Source organism: Chiloscyllium punctatum, chromosome 30 (assembly GCF_047496795.1).
Source record: "Chiloscyllium punctatum isolate Juve2018m chromosome 30, sChiPun1.3, whole genome shotgun sequence".
Lineage (NCBI taxonomy): Eukaryota > Metazoa > Chordata > Chondrichthyes > Orectolobiformes > Hemiscylliidae > Chiloscyllium > Chiloscyllium punctatum.
The window spans coordinates 10364711-10384309 of record NC_092768.1 but is presented as its reverse complement, the minus strand read 5'-3'; the positions used below and the strand labels follow the sequence as shown (position 1 = coordinate 10384309).

Here is a 19599-nt window from a genome sequence, read left to right as displayed (position 1 = left end):
CACATGCACACAGACACGCGCGCACAGATGCGCACGGACACGCGCACACAGATGCGCACGGACACGCGCACACAGATGCGCACGGACACGCGCACACAGATGCGCACAAATACACACAGACACGTGCACACAGATACAAACAGACGTGCACATGCACACATCGATACAGAGACACAGCTACACAAAGGCACATGCACACACAGATATACACAGACAAGCACACACACAGACATGCACAAGCACACAGATACACACAGGCACGCACATGCACACATACACACACAGATATGCACACACACACAGGCGCACACAGATACGCACACACACACACAGGCACGCACATGCACACAGATACACACAGACATGAACACACACAGGCATACGGATACACACAGATATGCACACACACAGGCACGCACATGCATACAGGCATACGAAGGCATGCACACACACAGGCACGCACATGAACACAGATACACACATATTGCACATACACATGCACACCGATACACGCAGACATGCACACAGATACACACGTGCACACAGATACACACCGGCATACACACAGTCACGCACATGCACACAGGTATACACAGACATGCACACAAATAGTCAGGCATGCACATGCACACAGATACACACAGGCATGCACACAGATACAAGCAGACATGTGTACACACAGGCACGCGCACACACAGGCACAGGCATGCACACAGATACATACAGATACGCACACACGCGCACAGATACACAGGCATGCACACAGATACACAGATATGCACACACACATGCACACAGATACATACAGATATGCACACACACAGGCACGCACTTCCACACAGATACACACAGGCATGTGCACACACATGCACGCAGATACACGCATACATGCACACACAGATACACACAGACATACACAGACATACACACACAAGCACGCACATGCACACAGATACACACAGGAATGCGCACATATGCAGGCACGCATATGCATACAGATGCACACAGGCATGCACACACAGGCATGCACATACAGTCAGGCACGCACATGCACACAGATATACACAGACATGCACACAGCACGCACATGCACACACAGGCATGCGCGCACACAGAGACACGCAGACATGCACACACAGGCACGCACATGCACAAAGGTTCACACATGAATGCACACACACCGGCACCAACATGCACACAGATATACATAGGCATGCACACACACACAGGCATGCACAGATATGCACGCACATGCACATAGATTCACACAGGCATGCGCGTGCGCACAGATACACGTAGACATGCACACACACAGGCATGCACATGCACACGCATATACACAGACATGCACACACAGGCACACAGATACACACTGACATGCACAAACACAGGCATGCACACACACAGGCACGCGTATACACAGACATGCACACACAGGCACGCACATGCACACAGATGCACACATACACAGGCACGTACATGCAGACAGATACACACAGGCATGCGCATGCGCACACACACAGGCACACATATGCACACAGGTACACAGACATGCACACACACAGACATGCACACACAGGCACGCACATGCACACAGATATACACAGACATGCACACAGATATGCACACACAGGCACACACATGCACACAGATATACACAGGCATGCGCGCACACACAGGCACGCACATGCACACAGATATACACACACAGGCACGCGCATGCACACAGATACACACATATGCACATACACATGCACACCAATACACGCAGACATGCACACACACACAGGCACACAGATACACAAAGGCATACACACACAGGCACACACATGCACACAGGTATACACAGGCATGCACACACACAGGCACGCACATGCACACAGATACACACAGACCTGCACATGCACAGAGACACACACAGGCACGCGCATGCACATAGATATACACAGACATGCGCGCGCACACACAGGCACGCACATGCACACAGATACACACAGACATGCACACACAGGCACACGGATACACGCAGATATGCACACACATGCACACAGATACACACAGATATACACACAGGCATGCACATGCATACAGGTATACCCACATGCACACAGGTACACACCGGCATGCGCACACATGCACACAGGTATACACAGACATGCACGCACATGCACACACAGGCATACACACAGATACACACATACAGGCACGCACATGCACACAGTTACACACAGACATACACACATGCACACAGATACACACAGACATACGCACATGCACATACATACACACAGGCAGGCACACGCATGCACACCGATACAAGCAGACATACGCACACACAGGCACGCACACACACAGGCACAAGCATGCACACAGATACACACAGACATGCACACACACACAGGCACACACATGCACACAGATACAGATTTGCACACACGCGCACAGATACATACAGACATGCACATACAGGCATGCACATGCACACAGATATACACAGGCATGCACATGCACACAGATACACATAAGCATGCACACACACACACACACACGCAAGCACATGTACACAGGCACACACAGACCTGCACATGCACACAGATACACACAGGCACGCATATGCACACAGATGCACATAGACATGCGCGCACAGGCACGCACATGCACATAGATACACACAGACATGCACACATACACACAGATATGCAGACACACAGGCACACACGTGCACACAGATACATACAGGCATGCACACACACACAGGCACAAGCATGCACACAGATACAAACACATGCACACGGATACACACAGACATGCACACACACCCACAGGCACACATGCACACAGATACAAGCAGACATGCACACACAGAGGCACACACATACACACAGATACACAGATATGCGTATGCACACAGATACACATAGGCGTGCACGCACATGCACACAGATACACGCAGACATGCAGACACACTGACACAGGCATGCACACACAGGCACACAGGTGCACACACGTGCACACATATACACAGGCATGCATACACATATACACAGGCATGCACAGGCACGCACGTGCACACAGATATACACAGGCATGCATGCGCACATAGGCACGCACATGCACACAGACATGCACACACACACAGGCACGCACATGCACACAGATATACACAGACATGCACACACACAGGCACGCACATGCACACAGATACACACACGCAAGCAGATACACGCAGACATGCACACACACAGGCACGCACATGCATACACACACACGCACGCACATGCACACAGATATGCAGACACACAGGCACACACGTGCACACAGATACATACAGGCATGCACACACACACAGGCACAAGCATGCACACAGATACAAACATATGCACACGGATACACGCAGACATGCACACACACCCACAGGCACACATGCACACAGATACAAGCAGACATGCACACACAGAGGCACACACATGCACACAGATACACAGATATGCGTATGCACACAGATACACATAGGCATGCACACAGATACACGCAGACATGCAGACACACTGACACAGGCATGCGCACACAGGTGCACACACATGCACACATATACACAGGCATGCATACACATATACACAGGCATGCATACACATATACACAGGCACGCACATGCACACAGATATACACAGGCATGCATGCGCACATAGGCACGCACATGCACACAGACATGCACACACACACAGGCACGCACATGCACACAGATATACACAAACATGCACACACACAGGCACGCACATGCACACAGATATACACGCACATGCACACAGATACACACACGCAAGCAGATACACTCAGACATGCACACACACACAGGCACGCACATGCATACACACGCACGCACATGCACACAGATACACACAGGCATGCGCACACACAGAGGCATGCACATGCACATAGATACACACAGACTTGCACACACATACTGGCACGCACGTGCACACAGATATACACAGACATGCGCACACACAGGCACGCGCATGCACACAGATACACACAGATAGACGCAGGCATGCACACACAGAGGCACGCACAGGCACACAGATACACACAGGCATGCACACACACAGGTACACACAGATATGCACACACATGCACACAGATACACATAGGTGTGCGCACACACATACAGGCACGCACGTGCACACAGATATACATAGACATGCACACACACACAGATACACAGGCATGCACACACACAGGCACAGGCATGCACACACACACAGGCACGCAGATGCACACAGATACACAGATATGCACACACACACACAGATACACACAGACATGCACACACAGACCTGCACGTGCACACAGATACACACAGGCATGCACACACACACACACACAGGCACGCACATGCACATAGATACACACAGATATGCACACACACAGGCATGCACATGCGCACAGATATACACAGACATGCACATGCACACAGATACACACACAGGCACGCGCATGCACACAGATACACACAGATAGACGCAGGCATGCGCACACACAGGCACACACATGCATACAGATACACAGGCACGCACATGCATACAGATATACACAGACATACACAAACGCACAGATACAGACTGAAGCGCGCACATACACAGGCACGCACGCACGCACTCACAGATACACGCGCACACAGTTGTACACACACACACATACACACAGACATTCACACATGCACAGATACAGAAAGATACACATAAACATGCAGGTGCACACACAGATGCACAGACATGCATACATAAACAAACTCTCTCTCACACACACACACACACTCTCTGAAACACAGCGGTGACGTGTGAATGTTCCAGTGCTGTCTGTTTGCAGTGCTGTTGGTTACACTGTCTTTGTGTCAGGCTGTGCCTGTCTGTGGAGGGCGCCATATAAATACAGTTGGTTCTTGTCACCCCCCCCCACTCAGGCCCAGACGGTGAAGGAGGTCTTTGCCAAGCAGCTGATGCAGATTAACGGGATCAGCGGGGAGAAAGCGATCGCCATCCTCCGCCATTACGACTCGGTGGCCAGGTACGTCGCCAGCGTGGGTTCGGTATGGTCAGATCCCGAGACCAGCTCCCTCACCCCAGCACAGGGAGGGCTGCCCTTCAGCCCATTGATCGACTGTCCTCACGGCAATCAGGGTCACCTGGCTGGAAGCCATTGGGGGAAGGTTGACTGGATTTAATAGCAGGAAAGGTTGGACAGGCGAGGCCTGTATCCTGGGGAGTTTGGAAGGTGAATCCCGGACATCCTGAGGGGATCTGACCAGGGGATGTGGAAAGGATGTTTCCTTTCCTGCGAGGATCGAGATCGAAGGGTCACTGTTTAAAAATAAGGGGCGATGATTTCAAACAGAAACGGGGAACCATATGGTTTTTTTCTGAGAGGGTTGTGAGTCTTTGGAATCCCCTTCTTCAAAAGGCACGAGATGCAGAATCTTTGAGATATTTTTAAGAGAGGGGTAGTCTGATTATTGACGATCGAGGGGCTGACGGTTATCGTGGGATGCAGGAAACAGAGAGCAGAGGTTAAGCTCGGATCTTATTGAAAGCAGCAGCAAGTCGTAGGGGCAGAGTGGCCTCCCCTTGTTTCTCAGTCCAGAAAAACTCAATGGCGTCCCCATTCAGAGCGACCATTGTCTCCCCCACCTTGTGATTGGCTGACTGACTGCGATTCCGATTGGCCGCCTGGCCCATGCGATTCCGATTGGCCGACTCCGTGTTTGTGTCTGACTGACCTTGTCTCTGATTGGCAGCTTGATGAAAGCCTATGAGGAGTGTCCGACTGCTGGAGGGAGGGAGAAGTTGCTGTCCAACATTAAGTGCGGCAGCACACAGCGGTAAGTATCCACTCCCCACCCCGAGACGCTCCACCAAATGGTGTCTGTCCCTCACTCTCTGTCACGGGACGGAACAGGGGCTTGCTCTGTCAGGTGAGGGGGGGTGTTACGTTCTGGCAAATGTCCCCTTTCCCCAGCGTTGCCCTCACAGGGCTGCACTGCCACTGGAAACTCGGGAGGTCCAGGGTCTGAACACCCACACCAGAGGGTGGAGCTCAAAATCCAGGCTGGCAGTCCTGTGTCAGTACTGAGGGAGTGCCTCACTGTCGGAGGGTCAGTGCTGAGGGAGTGGGCACTGTCGGAGGGTCAGTGCTGAGGGAGTGGGCACTGTCGGAGGGTCAGTGCTGAGGGAGTGGGCACTGTCGGAGGGTCAGTGCTGAGGGAGTGGGCACTGTCGGGGGATCAGTGCTGAGGGAGTGGGCACTGTCGGAGGGTCAGTGCTGAGGGAGTGCCGCACTGTCGGAGGGTCAGTGCTGAGGGAGTGGGCACTGTCGGGGGATCAGTGCTGAGGGAGTGGGCACTGTCGGAGGGTCAGTGCTGAGGGAGTGGGCACTGTCGGAGGGTCAGTGCTGAGGGAGCGCCGCACCGGCGGAGGGTCAGTGCTGAGGGAGCGCCGCACTGTCGGAGGGTCAGTGCTGAGGGAGCGCCGCACTGTCGGAGGGTCAGTGCTGAGGGAGCGCCACACTGTCGGAGGGTCAGTACTGAGGGAGTGGGCACTGTCGGAGGGTCAGTACTGAGGGTGTGGGCACTGTCGGAGGGTCAGTGCCGAGGGAGTGCCGCACTGTCGGAGGGTCAGTGCTGAGGGAGTGGTCACTGTCGGAGGGTCAGTGCTGAGGGTGTGGGCACTGTCGGAGGGTCAGTGCTGAGGGAGCGCCGCACTGTCGGAGGGTCAGTGCTGAGGGAGCGCCGCACTGTCGGAGGGTCAGTGCTGAGGGAGCGCCGCACTGTCGGAGGGTCAGTGCTGAGGGAGCGCCGCACTGTCGGAGGGTCAGTACTGAGGGAGTGGGCACTGTCGGAGGGTCAGTGCTGAGGGAGTGGGCACTGTCTGAGGGTCAGTGCTGAGGGAGTGCCGCACTGTCGGAGGGTCAGTGCTGAGGGAGTGCCGCACTGTCGGAGGGTCAGTACTGTTTCCAACCGAGACTGTTGTTGAAGAAAAGTGCGTGAGATCTCTGCCAACCTGCTGCTGCAGTGGGCTGTGAAATGGTGAACTATTTTGAAGAAGGAATGTGTTCAGCGAATGTGTGATTGTCTCTTTGTGTTTTACTTGCCTCAGAAACTTGGGTCCAGCCCTGAGCAAGACGGTTGCTCAGCTGTACTGCACCGAGGGACCTCTGTGCTGAGGGTTCTTGCTCTCCCAGTGACCGAACCGAGAAGGCCTCAGGCCCTAGGCCCTGGAAGCAGCTCTCCGTCCGTCACTGCCGTCATTTGGATCTTTGATTTTTTTTTGGGGGGGGGGGGGGGTTTGTGTTTGGAGAGGGAGAGGGTTGGGGGGTGGGGGGGGCGCGGTGGTGGTGGGTGCAGCGATTGCCATTCTCAGCCCTCTGACCCCCCAGCACAAGGCCAAGTTCCTTGAACGATCGCGCCCATTCCCTCACGCTTCCTGACCAGGGCCCACCGGGGGGGGAGGGGGCACACAACTCCCCGTGCGAGGGGCAGCCCCCCTCTGTTTGGAAATTCACGCCAATGGCAAGACTTTTGCTTCTCAAGTTTTTAACAAAAGGGCAAAGCACGTGGGTAATCTGTCACGATCTCCATGTTTACTCATCGTCAGTTTTTTTATGCTGGGAAGGTGCTATTTATTTTTGTAAAACTTGGAGGTAAATATTATCGGTAAAGTCCTCATTTTTTATTTCTATCTTGGCCGCCAACCCGATTTTAACCTAAACAAACAAGGTGTTTTTCTTTTAAATTTCTCAAGGCCGCAAGTCATCAATAACCTCCTTCATTTTGATATTTGCAGCTTTCCATTTTTGAAAGCTGTTAGGATAAGCGCTGCCATTTCCTGTCAGAATCAATGCATGCCTTGATTTTGTGTTTCCATGTTTTATAACTATCGATGTTTGGGAACATGAGGCCATTCGGCCTACTTTACTGTTCACAGGCGCTCAAATATCTCTAGCTTGTCTCCGTAGTATCGACGCCTAACGTGGACAATTAACTGCTCAGTTAAATTTTAGACGGTGTTCAGCAAGAGAGGCAGGAATTTGAGATTTCTCATTGACCCTCATCAGGACCACGATGCAAGAAAACCAGGTTTCTTTTCCCCCCAGAGAGGTGTCATTGGTTGGTCTCTGGTTTCCTTGGAGATCCAGCAAGAATCGTTAATTGCCAATCGAAATTAACTGGTTAAATTCAACCGTGATTGGTCAGGCCGTTGCCACGGAAGTTTTTTTTTAAGAAACATCTCAACTTCCTGTCTGTCTCATGCACCGTTGGACATCATGTTGTCATTTTATTGAGATTTCCGATGAATCCCTTGACCCTGGAGCGTTTGTCCGGGATCTGGGATAAAGGGGAATTGTAACGGCTACCCAGCTGTCTGAATGTGACCCCCCTGCCCCAGAGAGATGGGTTTTATTTTGTCAAACCATGGAACGTCAGGTCGAGGGGAAGGGAGTCAGCCTGGTCCTCCCACTCTGTGTTTCCCACCAACTCCACCGTCATGTTCCTTTAAAAACCCCGACTCAATGAGCCAGAACCCACCTCCTGAGACCGGGACAGCCCAGTATGGGGAACTGCTCCCTCCCATTCGAAAGTCCCTCTCAACAGAATAATGCTGAATCTGGAAGTGAATAGTTTGTGAAATATTTATACAGTTAGTATTGTGTTTGTATATCTTTTTGTCTGTGTTTCTGTCTCTATCTCTCTCCCTCTGTCTGTCTTTATTTCTGTGTGTCTCCCTCTCCCTCTATTTCTGTCCCTCTCTGTCTCCCTGTCTGCCTCTATCTCTCTCTCCCTCTCTGTCTCCCTTTCTGTCTGCCTTTCTCTGTCTGCCTCTCCCCCTCTCTGCCCCCCTCTGTCTCCCCCTCTCTCTCTTTCTGTCCCTCTGTCTCTCGCTCTCTGTCTGCCTCTCTCTGACTACCCCTCTCTCTCTCTTTCTGTCCCTCTGTCTGCCTCTCCCTCTCTGTGTCTCTTTCTGTCCCTCTCTCTCCCTGTCTCCCTCTCTCTTTCTGTCCCTCTCCCTCTCTCTCTGTCTGACCCCCCCTCTCTCTGTCCCTTTCTGTCCCTCCCCCTCTCTCTCTCTCTTTCTGTCTGTCTCCCCCTCTCTCTGTCTCCCCCCCCACCTCTCTGTCCCTCTCTCTCCCTCTGGGAGGGTGGGGGACGGGGGATTGTGAGAGGCAGAGGGGGTGCGGGGAACACATTGGCCATCATCCTTCCATTTGGCTGGCTCCCCCTGGACCTGTCAGAGGAGAGGATTCTGTTCTAGATGTCCGGCTGCACACAGCCTCTCCCCGTGTCCCTCCCCGTGTGTGACTAGTCCTGTGTGTTGCATGTTATGTCGTTGTGTGAATTGTTAGTGTGTGTGTAGGGCGCAGTGCGTGAGGATTTTCGCAGTAGCTGTGTCGAACCCGTGTAGCCCGATCGTGGGAGGTGCCAGGGGACGGTGCTGGGTGGGTGAGGGTATCACCCACTCACTCCCTGTGCCTCCAATAATCATTCAATCCATGTTCGTATCAGGATGTGACTGTCTGAGAAGTTCCCTTAGATTCGTGGGGCAAGGTGCTATGGAAATCATGTGTGTGTGTGTGTTTTTTATATTAAAAATGTTCGAATAAAGCTTAAAAACATGAACAGACAGTAGAGTCTGGTGTTTCACCTTCAAACTGGGCCGGTTTCTCTGATGTGGATCCTAAGTCAGGATTCGGACCCAGCCACACTGAAGCGACGGCCGATATATTCCCAAGTTGGGATGGGGAGTGGGGAACCTGCAGGGGGGGGTGGAGTTCCCCTGTATCTGCTGCCCCTCATCCTTCTAGATGGAAGTGCTCGTGGGTTTGGAAGGTGTTGCCTGAGGATCTTTGGTGAGTTTCCGCACTGCCTCTTGTAGATGGTACACCCTGGGGTGGGGGGAGGGAGTGGGGATGTGGTGCCAATCGAGCGGGGGGGCTGCTCTGTCCCTGGACGGTGTCGAGCTTCTCGAGTATTCTTTTATGATGTATCCATTTTGTGGATTGTGTGTGTCCAGCATGACTCGCCCCCCCGTCCCTAGTTGCCCCTTGAGAAGGTGGGAGGGGGTGGTGAGCTGCCTATTTAACACGCCCACTGTGGGTTGCCCCTCCTCAGGGAGGGAGCTGCCACATTCTGACCCAGCCACGGCGAAGGAACGGCCGATATGTTTCCAAGTTGGGATGGGAGGGAGGGGAACCCGAAGGGGGTTGGAGCTGCCCCCATCCAGGGCAAGGAGGGTAGGGGGGCGGTGGGGGGGAAGCGGAATATTCCATCACACTCCAGACCTGCGCCATGTAGATGGTGGACAGGCTTTGATCTCTGGGGGAAGAGGTTGGATGGGTGAAGCCGTGTAGTGAGAGGCTGCGTACAGAGAACAAGGCAAAGTCCTCATGCCTCGGTGAGGGTGGGGGTGCATCTCCGTGCCAACGCAAGGAGGTCGGGGCCTGGGCGCGGTACGGACAATTCCCAGTCTTTCCAGAACCGGAGAGTGGGTTTGCTCATTTATTTGTGTTTCTGACAGTCACTCCCAAACCCGACGCGTCGCCCGTTAGGAGTGGCACCGAGAGGCAACGCGGGCAGGGAGCGCGGCCCAGAACCCGACGAGACGGGAGTCTGAAATCGTAAGGTACATCTGTTGGCCAAAGGCGTTCAATTTTGCGGGGTTTTTTTTTTAATTTTACCGAAGGCGAGAGAGAGATTCCCTTCGATGGGAGGCCGGACGCCGGGCAGGGGCGTCCTGACTAGAAAGAGTAGGCGCCCACGTATATGGTCAGTCTGAGGAGAGAGCTGGACTGGTAGGTCATCACAGGGTTAACGGTTACCATTTCCAAATCCACCACAAAGTCCTGGGGACCCGTCACCTGCCGGGCCAGCACCAGCATGGCACTGATGTTGTTAATTTGCTGTTGAGATTTCGGAAACAAAAAAAAAACAGAGTTAGCAGGATTGGCGGGAGGCCACTCGTCCCCTCAGGTCAATTCCTCCCCCTCCCGCCTTGCCTCTGCTAACCCGCCCAGACCCATCCATCGCAGGTTTCGCTTGTTCACGGTCACCTGTTCCTGCCAGCGGTTTTGGCGGCAGAGAGATTCCCGATTCCACCCCCCCCCCCCCCCACCCCTAAAAAACCTGGGACGCCAACTCTACCCTCCAAGGTACTGCCGCCTTCAAAACCAGTGGCATCACCTCCCATTAGAAGGTTGGGGGTTCAATGTCCCACTGTCCAGGGAGTGGGCACTGTCGGAGGGTCAGCGCTGATGCACTGTCGGAGGGTCAGTGCCGAGGGAGCGCCGCACTGTCGGAGGGTCAGCGCCGAGGGAGCGCCGCACTGTCGGAGGGTCAGCGCCGAGGGAGCGCCGCACTGTCGGAGGGTCAGCGCCGAGGGAGCGCCGCACTGTCGGAGGGTCAGCGCCGAGGGAGCGCCGCACTGTCGGAGGGTCAGCGCCGCAGAGATACGGTATATTTGATGTATCTTGAGCGATTCCGGTCACTCACTGCTGCCTGACAGTGACAGGAGTTAGCTGCTGCTGTCTGATTCCTTCTGGACCCGGGAACACTCACACCCCCCCTGTCTGATCTCCCCCCCCGCCCCCTGGCATCCCCTGACCTGCCTTGGCAATGGTCCGCGCACACGCCCTGCCAACACGTGGGTACCCACCCTGACGTAGAAATCGCCGTTCTCATGCCCCGCTTTGATGCGGAAAGTGTTATAGGCCCCGGGATAGATGCTGGTGGCCTGGATTTGGAAGATATCCGAGGGCACGCTCCTCTCCGATGTAATACTCATGTAGCGGTAAACAATTGATGTGGGCTTGTCCTGGCATCCTGAACGGGCAGAGTGGCACACACAGCGGCTGTGGGGACAACGAGAGAGCAAAGTGTCCTGTTCAGTGTGGCTTCACACCAAGGGAACCTGACTTCGCTGACACACATGGCACTCAGTACATCCTTGGGTTTGCGTGTGTCAGATGCCACTCTCGCGTTTACTCCAGGGGGAGTTGGCAGGAGCGAGGGCAAATATAATTGGGGTGGCACTCCGCTGTCTCCCAGCTGGTGTAGAAACGTTCGTGGAGAGTCGGGGGGCCTACCAAGGGAGGAGGTGGGGGGAGCTGTGTGGAGGACAGACACGGGACTATGAAAAGATGGAGGCAGGTGACAACATGGTGGAGTGAGCTCAGTGTGCAATGATTCACTCTCATAAAGAACACAGAGAGAGAGACAGAGAGAGTTCAATGTGCAAACATTCACATCCCTAAGTGTGCCCACAAGGATGACCTCGGGTGAGAATGTAGCTCCAGCAAACCCGTTCTCATCTGGGCTTCCTTGGGAATGTGCCCTGCGTTTCCCGCCCGTCCCTATTTACCCCTGGAGAAGGTGGTGGTGAGCTGCCTCCATAAGGGGCAGGGACCCCCACACGGTGCCCCTCAGGGAGGGAATCCCAGGATTCTGACCCCGCCACACTGAAGGAACAGCTGATAGATTTCCCAAGTCGGGATGGGGAGAGGGGAACTTGCAGTGGGGGGGTGGTGTTCCCCTGTACCTGCTGCCCCCTTTGTCCTTCTGGATGGAAGTGTTCGTGGGTTTGGAAGGTGCTGCCTGAGGATCTTTGGGTGAGTTGTCTTGTAGCTGGTACACCCTGCTGTTACTGAGCGTCGGTGGGGGGAGGGAGTGGGGATGTGGTGCCAATCGAGTGGGGGCTGCTCTGTCCCTGGATGGTGTCGAGCTTCTCGAGTGTTGTTGGAGCTGCCCCCCATCCAGGGGCAAGTGGGGAGTATTCCCTCACCCTCCTGACTTGCCGACTTTGGGGGGGAGTCAGGAGGGGAGTTACTCGCTGCAGGATTCCCAGCCTCTGAGCTGCTCTTGGAGCCGCTGTGGTGAGTCCAGATGAGATTCCGGTCCATGGTAACCCCCAGGGTGTTGATACTGGGGGGGGATGGTAAGACTGTTGAATGTCAAGGGGCAAGGGGTTGATTGTCTCTGATCGGTGATGGTCATTCGTGTGGTGTGACTGTTACTTGTCACTTGTCAGCCCAAGCCTGGGGATTGCCCCAGATCTTGTCACGTTTGAACACGGACTGTTTCAGTATCTGAGGGGTTGTGAATGGGGATGAACGTCAGGCGACCATCGGCGAACATCCCCCACCTCTGACCTGACGGTGGAGGGAGCAGCCAGAGGTGGTTGGGCCAAGGACTTGGGGACTAGAGGAGTCGGCGGGGATTCAGTCGGACCACAGCTGGAGTACCGTGTGGAGCCGAGATCTCAGGGAAAACAAACGCAGAGCGGAGGTTCACTCAGTCAGTGCCAAGGGACCAGCAGCCCCCCGTCTGAAGGCAAGGGCCTGTATGAATTGGGGGTCAATATTCTCTTTTGGGGGGGGGGGGGGTGGGGAGGTTTGAGGAGAGTGGGAGTCGACTGTGTTAAAACCTACAAAGGGAGCTCCCCAGACAGTGATAACAGGGCGGCTCTAGGTCACCCTCAGGTGGCTGCTCACGGGATCTTGCTATGCACACCCCTCGTCAGCCGCAAGGCCAGGCGCTACACAAAGGCACAACCTTCTCGCTCGGTTCAGACTTTGTCCGCTTCCCCTTCATGTCCCGAGGAGGTGGGTGGGGGAGAGGGGGGTGATGGTGGGAGAGGTAGAGAGACACTCTCTGGTCAGATTTTCAAACTCTCTGCTCAGCAGGCACCCCTGCCGTTCCTTCCTGCCTCGGGGGGAGGAGGCAGGGTGGTGACCGTTGGGACGTTGCCGGGCGCTACACCAATGCACGTTGTTACTCACTTGTCGGTCACCTGCACGTAGGGCTCCTGGCACTGATTCTTCGGCACACAGCGGAAGCCACCGTAGACGTTGGTGCACATCTGCTCCTCACTGCAGCCGTGCTGACCGGTCTCGCACTCATTCACATCTGCACCAGCCGAAACACACACACAAGGGGGGGGGGGGGGGTCGCGTTAGTAACACCATCAGAGCAGCACCCAGGACACCCCACCCACCCACCCCACACATCCAACACCACACTCTCCCTGTCCCCAGGAGGGGTTCATGGGGGACAGTGTAGAGGGAGCTTTACTCTGTATCTAACCCCATGCTGTCCCTGTCCTGGGGAGTGTTTGATGGGGGACAGTGTAGAGGAAGCTTTACTCTGTATCGAACCCCGTGCTGTCCCTGTCCTGGGAGTGTTTGATGGGGGACAGTGTAGAGGCAGCTTTACTCTGTATCTAACCCCGTGCTGTCCCTGTCCTGGGAGTGTTTGATGGGGGACAGTGTAGAGGGAGCTTTACTCTGTATCTAACCCCGTGCTGCCCCTGTCCTGGGGAGTGTTTGATGGGGGACAGTGTAGAGAGAGCTTTACTCTGTATCTAACCCCGTGCTGTCCCTGTCCTGGGAGTGTTTGATGGGGGACAGTGTAGAGGGAGCTTTACTCTGTATCTAACCCTGTGCTGTCCCTGTCCTGGGGAGTGTTTGATGGGGGATAGTGTAGAGGAGGCTTTACTCTGTATCTAACCCCGTGTTGTCCCTGTCCCTGGGAGTGTTTGATGGGGGGGACAGTGTAGAGGGAGCATTACTCTGTATCTAACCCCGTGCTGTCCCTGTCCTGGGAGTGTTTGATGGGGGACAGTGTAGAGGGAGCTTTACTCTGTATCTAACCCCATGCTGTCCCTGTCCCTGGGGAGTGTTTGATGGGGGACAGTGTAGAAGGAGTTTTCCATCCGGATCCACACCCCATGGTCTCCCTGCCCTGAGTGTTGGATATCTTGTTGTGATGCTAGTTGGGGTAATTTTGTGGAGGTGCCCGTTTTGAATCTGTAGAGCTCCCGGGCGAGAGCGGACAGTGCCGGGTGGCAGTGAGCGTACCTTGGCAGATTCTGGTGCCCAGTAGCTGGTACCCATCGGGACAGACACAGGAGAATCGGCCTGGTTCATTAACACACTGATAGTGACACAAGTAATTGGAGTAACTGCATTCATCGATATCTGTGGGAGAGGAGAGCACAGCGAGAGGCTATTAACATGGAGGCTGGAGCAAGTCAGGACCTTCACACACACACACACACTCGCTCACACTGACACCACACACACACACACACTGACACACATGCTCACATACGCTCACATTCACACACGCTCACATATACACACGCTCACACGCACATACGCTTACACACACGCTCACACACTGACACATATGCTCACACTCGCTCACTCACACGCTCACACACACACACTGACACACATGCTCACACTCACACTCACACACACATGCTCACACGTTCACATATACACACACACCTATACACACGCTCACACTCACACACATATACACGCGCTCACACTCACATACACACACACTCACACCCACATACGCTCACACACACACAGACACACATGCTCACACTCGCACACGCTCACATACACACACATATACACATGCTCACACTCACACACGCTCAAACTCACACACATATACTCACGCTCACACCCACAAGCACTCACACACACGCTCACACTGACACACACGCTCACATATACACACACTCACACCCACATACGCTCACACTCACATACGCTCACGCTCACACTCACACACGCTCACATATACTCACACCCATTATCGCTCACACTCACACACACGCTCAAACTGACATGCTCACACCCACATACGCTCACACTGACACGCTCACACTCACACACGCTCACATATACATACACTCACACAAGCTCACACTCACACACTGACACACATGCTCACGCTCACACACACACGCTCACATTCACACACACACGCACTCGCTCACACTGACACTCACACACACACTCACAATAAAACACGCTCACACTCACACACACTCACACAGATATACACACAACCCCTACACCCCCTCCTTATCTCTGTAACCCCCTCCAGCCCCTACACTCCCTCCCTATCTCTGTCACCCCCTACACCCCCTCCACCCCCTCCCTATCTCTGTCACCCCCTCCAGCCCCGACACCCCCTCCCTATCTGTCACCCCTTCCAGCCCCTACACCCCCTCCCTATCTCTGTAACCCCCTCCAGCCCCTACACCCCCTCCCTATCTCTGTCACCCCCTCCAGCCCCTACACCCCCCTCCCTATCTCTGTAACCCCCTCCAGCCCCTACACTCCCTCCCTATCTCTGTCACCCCCTCCAGCCCCTACACCCCCTCCCTATCTCTGTCACCCCCTCCAGCCCCTACACCCCCTCCCTATCTCTGTCACCCCCTCCGGCCCCTACTCCCCCTCCCTATCTCTATCCCTCTGATCCTTGCCTCTATGAACATTGCCTGATTCCCAGTGTGCTGCTTTCAGATGCCCTGGGTTCCTGAGTTCCGGAATTCCCAGCCCTCTCTGTTTGGGATGTGACTCCTACCCAATTGCTGGAGTGTTTGGCTCTGATCCTTTGGCACTGTTGGCATGGAGTTTTGGGTGGCATTATCCTGTGGCACCAGCTGGCATCTTGTCTTGGGAGGATGGTTATTCCTCCCAGTCTGTTGCCTTTCCCTCTCTGTCACACTCTCTCTGTCTGACTGTTTGTCTCTTTCTCTGTCTCTCTGTTTGTCTGTCTCTCTTTGACTATCTCTGTATCTCTCTCTGTGTCTCTCTGTCACTCTGTCTCTCTCTCTCTCTCTCTCCCCACTCCCCCTCCCTCCCTCCCTCTCTCCCACCCCCACCTGTCTCTCTCCCCCTCTCTCTGTCTCTCTCCCCCCCGTCTCTCTCTCTCCCTCCCTCCCCCCTCCCTCTGCCTGTCTCTCTCTGTCTCTCTCCCCCCCCCTCTCTCTCCCTCCTCCCTCTCTCTCCCCCTCCCTCTCTCTCTGCCTGTCTCTCCCCCACTCTCTCCCCCGCCAGTCTCTATCCCCCTCTCTCTGTCTCTCTCCCCCTCTCTCCCTCCCCCCCTCCCTCTCTCTCTGCCTGTCTCTCCCCCTTCTCTCCCCCCACCTGTCTTTCTCCCCCTCTCTTCCTCCCCCCTCCCTCTCTCTCTGCCTGTCTCTCCCCCACTCTCACCCCCTCTCTCTGTCTCACTCCCCCTCTCTCCCTCCCCCCTCCCTCTCTCTCTGCCTGTCTCTCCCCCACTCTCTCCCCCTCTCTCTGTCTCACTCCTCCTCTCTCCCTCCCCCCTCCCTCTCTCTCTGCCTGTCTCTCTCTGTCTCTCTCCCCCCCCCTCTCTCTGCCTGTAGTCTGGTGTCTCCCCCCTCCCACCCAGCCCTCCCTTGCTGTGCCCCCCACCCCACCCCCACTCAGACCTCCCTTGCTGTGCCCCCCACCCCCCCCACTCAGCCCTCCCTTGCTGTGCCCCCCACCCCCCTCCACCCAGCCCTCCCTTGCTGTGACCCCCCCCACCCAGCGCTCCCTTGCTGTGCCCCCCCACCCCCCCCCACTCAGCCCTCCCTTGCTGTGCCCCCCACCCCCCTCCACCCAGCCCTCCCTTGCTGTGACCCCCCCCACCCAGCCCTCCCTTGCTGTGCCCCCCACCCCCCTCCACCCAGCCCTCCCTTACTGTGCCCCCCCCACCCAGCCCTCCCTTGCTCTGCCCCCCCACCCACCCACCCCCACTCAGCCCCCCCTTGCTCTGCCCCCCCACCCACCCACCCCCACTCAGCCCTCCCTTGCTCTGCCCCCCCACCCACCCACCCCCACCCAGCCCCCCCTTGCTCTGCCCCACCCCACACCCCCCCACTCAGCCCTCCCTTGCTGTGTCCCCCACCCCCCCAGACCTCCCTTGCTGTGCCCCCCACCCCCCCCACCCAGCGCTCCCTTGCTGTGCCCCCCACCCCCCTCCACCCAGCCCTCCCTTGCTGTGACCCCCCCCACCCAGCCCTCCCTTACTGTGTCCCCCACCCCCCCAGACCTCCCTTGCTGTGCCCCCCACCCCCCTCCACCCAGCCCTCCCTTACTGTGCCCCCCCCCACCCAGCCCTCCCTTGCTCTGCCCCCCCCCACACCCCCCCACCCAGCCCTCCCTTGCTCTGCCCCCCCACCCACCCACCCCCACTCAGCCCTCCCTTGCTCTGCCCCCCCCCACACCCCCCCACTCAGCCCTCCCTTGCTGTGTCCCCCACCCCCCCAGCCCTCCCTTACTGTGACCCCCCCCACTCAGCCCTCCCTTGCTGTGTCCCCCACCCCCCCAGCCCTCCCTTGCTGTGTCCCCCACCCCCCCAGCCCTCCCTTGCTCTGCCCCCCCCCACCCCTCCCCCCCAGCCCTCCCTTGCTGTGCCCCCCCCCCCCCGATACCTTTACAGCTCTGCCCGTCCTCAGTGAGATCGTAGCCTTGCTCACAGCGACACACATAGGATCCGTACGTGTTAAAGCAGCGTTGTTCACATGGTGCTCCCATCGCACACTCATCCACATCTGGAACAGAGGGGGGGGGGGGTGGGGGGGACAACACTGGTCACCAATCCCTGTTCCTGCCCTCCGTCAGCTCCCCCCAGGATCAATCCCCCTCCACCCCACACACCCCTCCCACCCACCCCCAACCAGGACACGATTGTAATGTGAGGGTGTCAGGTCGATCCCTCCCGGTCTGACCCCACTTAAATCCTGCCCGAAAGTCTTCATTATTATAACGAGGATATATCGAGGCACTGGAGAGGGTGCAGAGGAGACTGAAGAGGACAATGCAGCAATGTTTGGGGCCATGGATCAGGAAAGGATTGAGGAGCTGGAGCTTGGAAAGAGAAGGCTGAGCAGTGACTCATTAGAGGTCTGTGGGAAGGTTTTGATCAAGTGAACGCAGAGAGAATGTTTCCTGTTGTGGGGAAAAGCATCGGCAGAAGGTGTCAATGTGTGGCAAATACCGAGAAATCCGATTGGGAGTTCAGGAGGACAGCCTTGACCCAGACAGTAGGCAGAATGTGGGATAGGGAGCTAGAGAAAGGGGCAGAGAGGGAGACAGGGAGATAGAGACAGGGAGAGAAAGGGGCAGAGAGGGAGAGAAAGAGAAAAAGGGGCAGAGAGGGAGAGAAAGGGGCAGAGAGGGAGACAGAGAGCTAGAGACAGGGGCAGAGAGGGAGAGAAAGGGGCAGAGAGGGAGACAGGGAGATAGAGACAGGGAGAGAAAGGGGCAGAGAGGGAGAGAAAGAGAAAAAGGGGCAGAGAGGGAGAGAAAGGGGCAGAGAGGGAGACAGAGAGCTAGAGACAGGGAGAGAAAGGGGCAGAGAGGGAGAGAAAGAGAAAAAGGGGCAGAGAGGGAGAGAAAGGGGCAGAGAGGGAGAGAAAGAGAAAAAGGGGCAGAGAGGGAGAGAAAGGGGCAGAGAGGGAGACAGAGAGCTAGAGACAGGGAGAGAAAGGGGCAGAGAGGGAGACAGGGAGCTGGAGAGAGAGAGAGAAAGAGGGGCAGAGAGAGACAGAGCTGGAGAAATAGAGAAAGAGGGGCAGAGTGGGAGACGGAGTTGGGGAGAGAAAGGGGAAGAGAGATAGAGAGGGAGATAGAGCTGGAGAGAGAGGGACAGAGAGATGGGGGGGAGAGAGAGAGAAATGGACAGAGGAAGAGAGACAAACCTAGAGAGTGAGTGAAAGGGGCAGAGAGAGAGATGGG

General features: G+C 55.8%; 2 protein-coding genes across 3 annotated transcripts in view; one reads left to right on the top strand and one right to left on the bottom strand.

Moving 5' to 3' along the window:
• Nucleotides 1-9676, top strand: part of mus81 (MUS81 structure-specific endonuclease subunit) — a 36206-nt gene extending 26530 nt beyond the window's left edge. Inside the window, 3 exon segments of the mRNA XM_072549744.1 lie at nt 4964-5067; nt 5795-5878; nt 7152-9676. Coding sequence (XP_072405845.1) covers nt 4964-5067; nt 5795-5878; nt 7152-7218 — 255 coding nt within the window. The 3' untranslated portion in view covers nt 7219-9676.
• An 860-nt stretch (nt 9677-10536) lies between these two features.
• Nucleotides 10537-19599, bottom strand: part of LOC140455159 (EGF-containing fibulin-like extracellular matrix protein 2) — a 35989-nt gene continuing 26926 nt past the window's right edge. For both annotated transcript variants that reach the window (XM_072549858.1, XM_072549859.1), the window contains 5 exons: nt 18294-18413; nt 14902-15021; nt 13825-13951; nt 11703-11898; nt 10537-10950 (listed from right to left, as the gene is read on the bottom strand). In XM_072549858.1, coding sequence (XP_072405959.1) covers nt 10789-10950; nt 11703-11898; nt 13825-13951; nt 14902-15021; nt 18294-18413 — 725 coding nt within the window. In that variant the 3' untranslated portion in view covers nt 10537-10788. The remainder of the gene's footprint in view (nt 10951-11702; nt 11899-13824; nt 13952-14901; nt 15022-18293; nt 18414-19599) is intronic.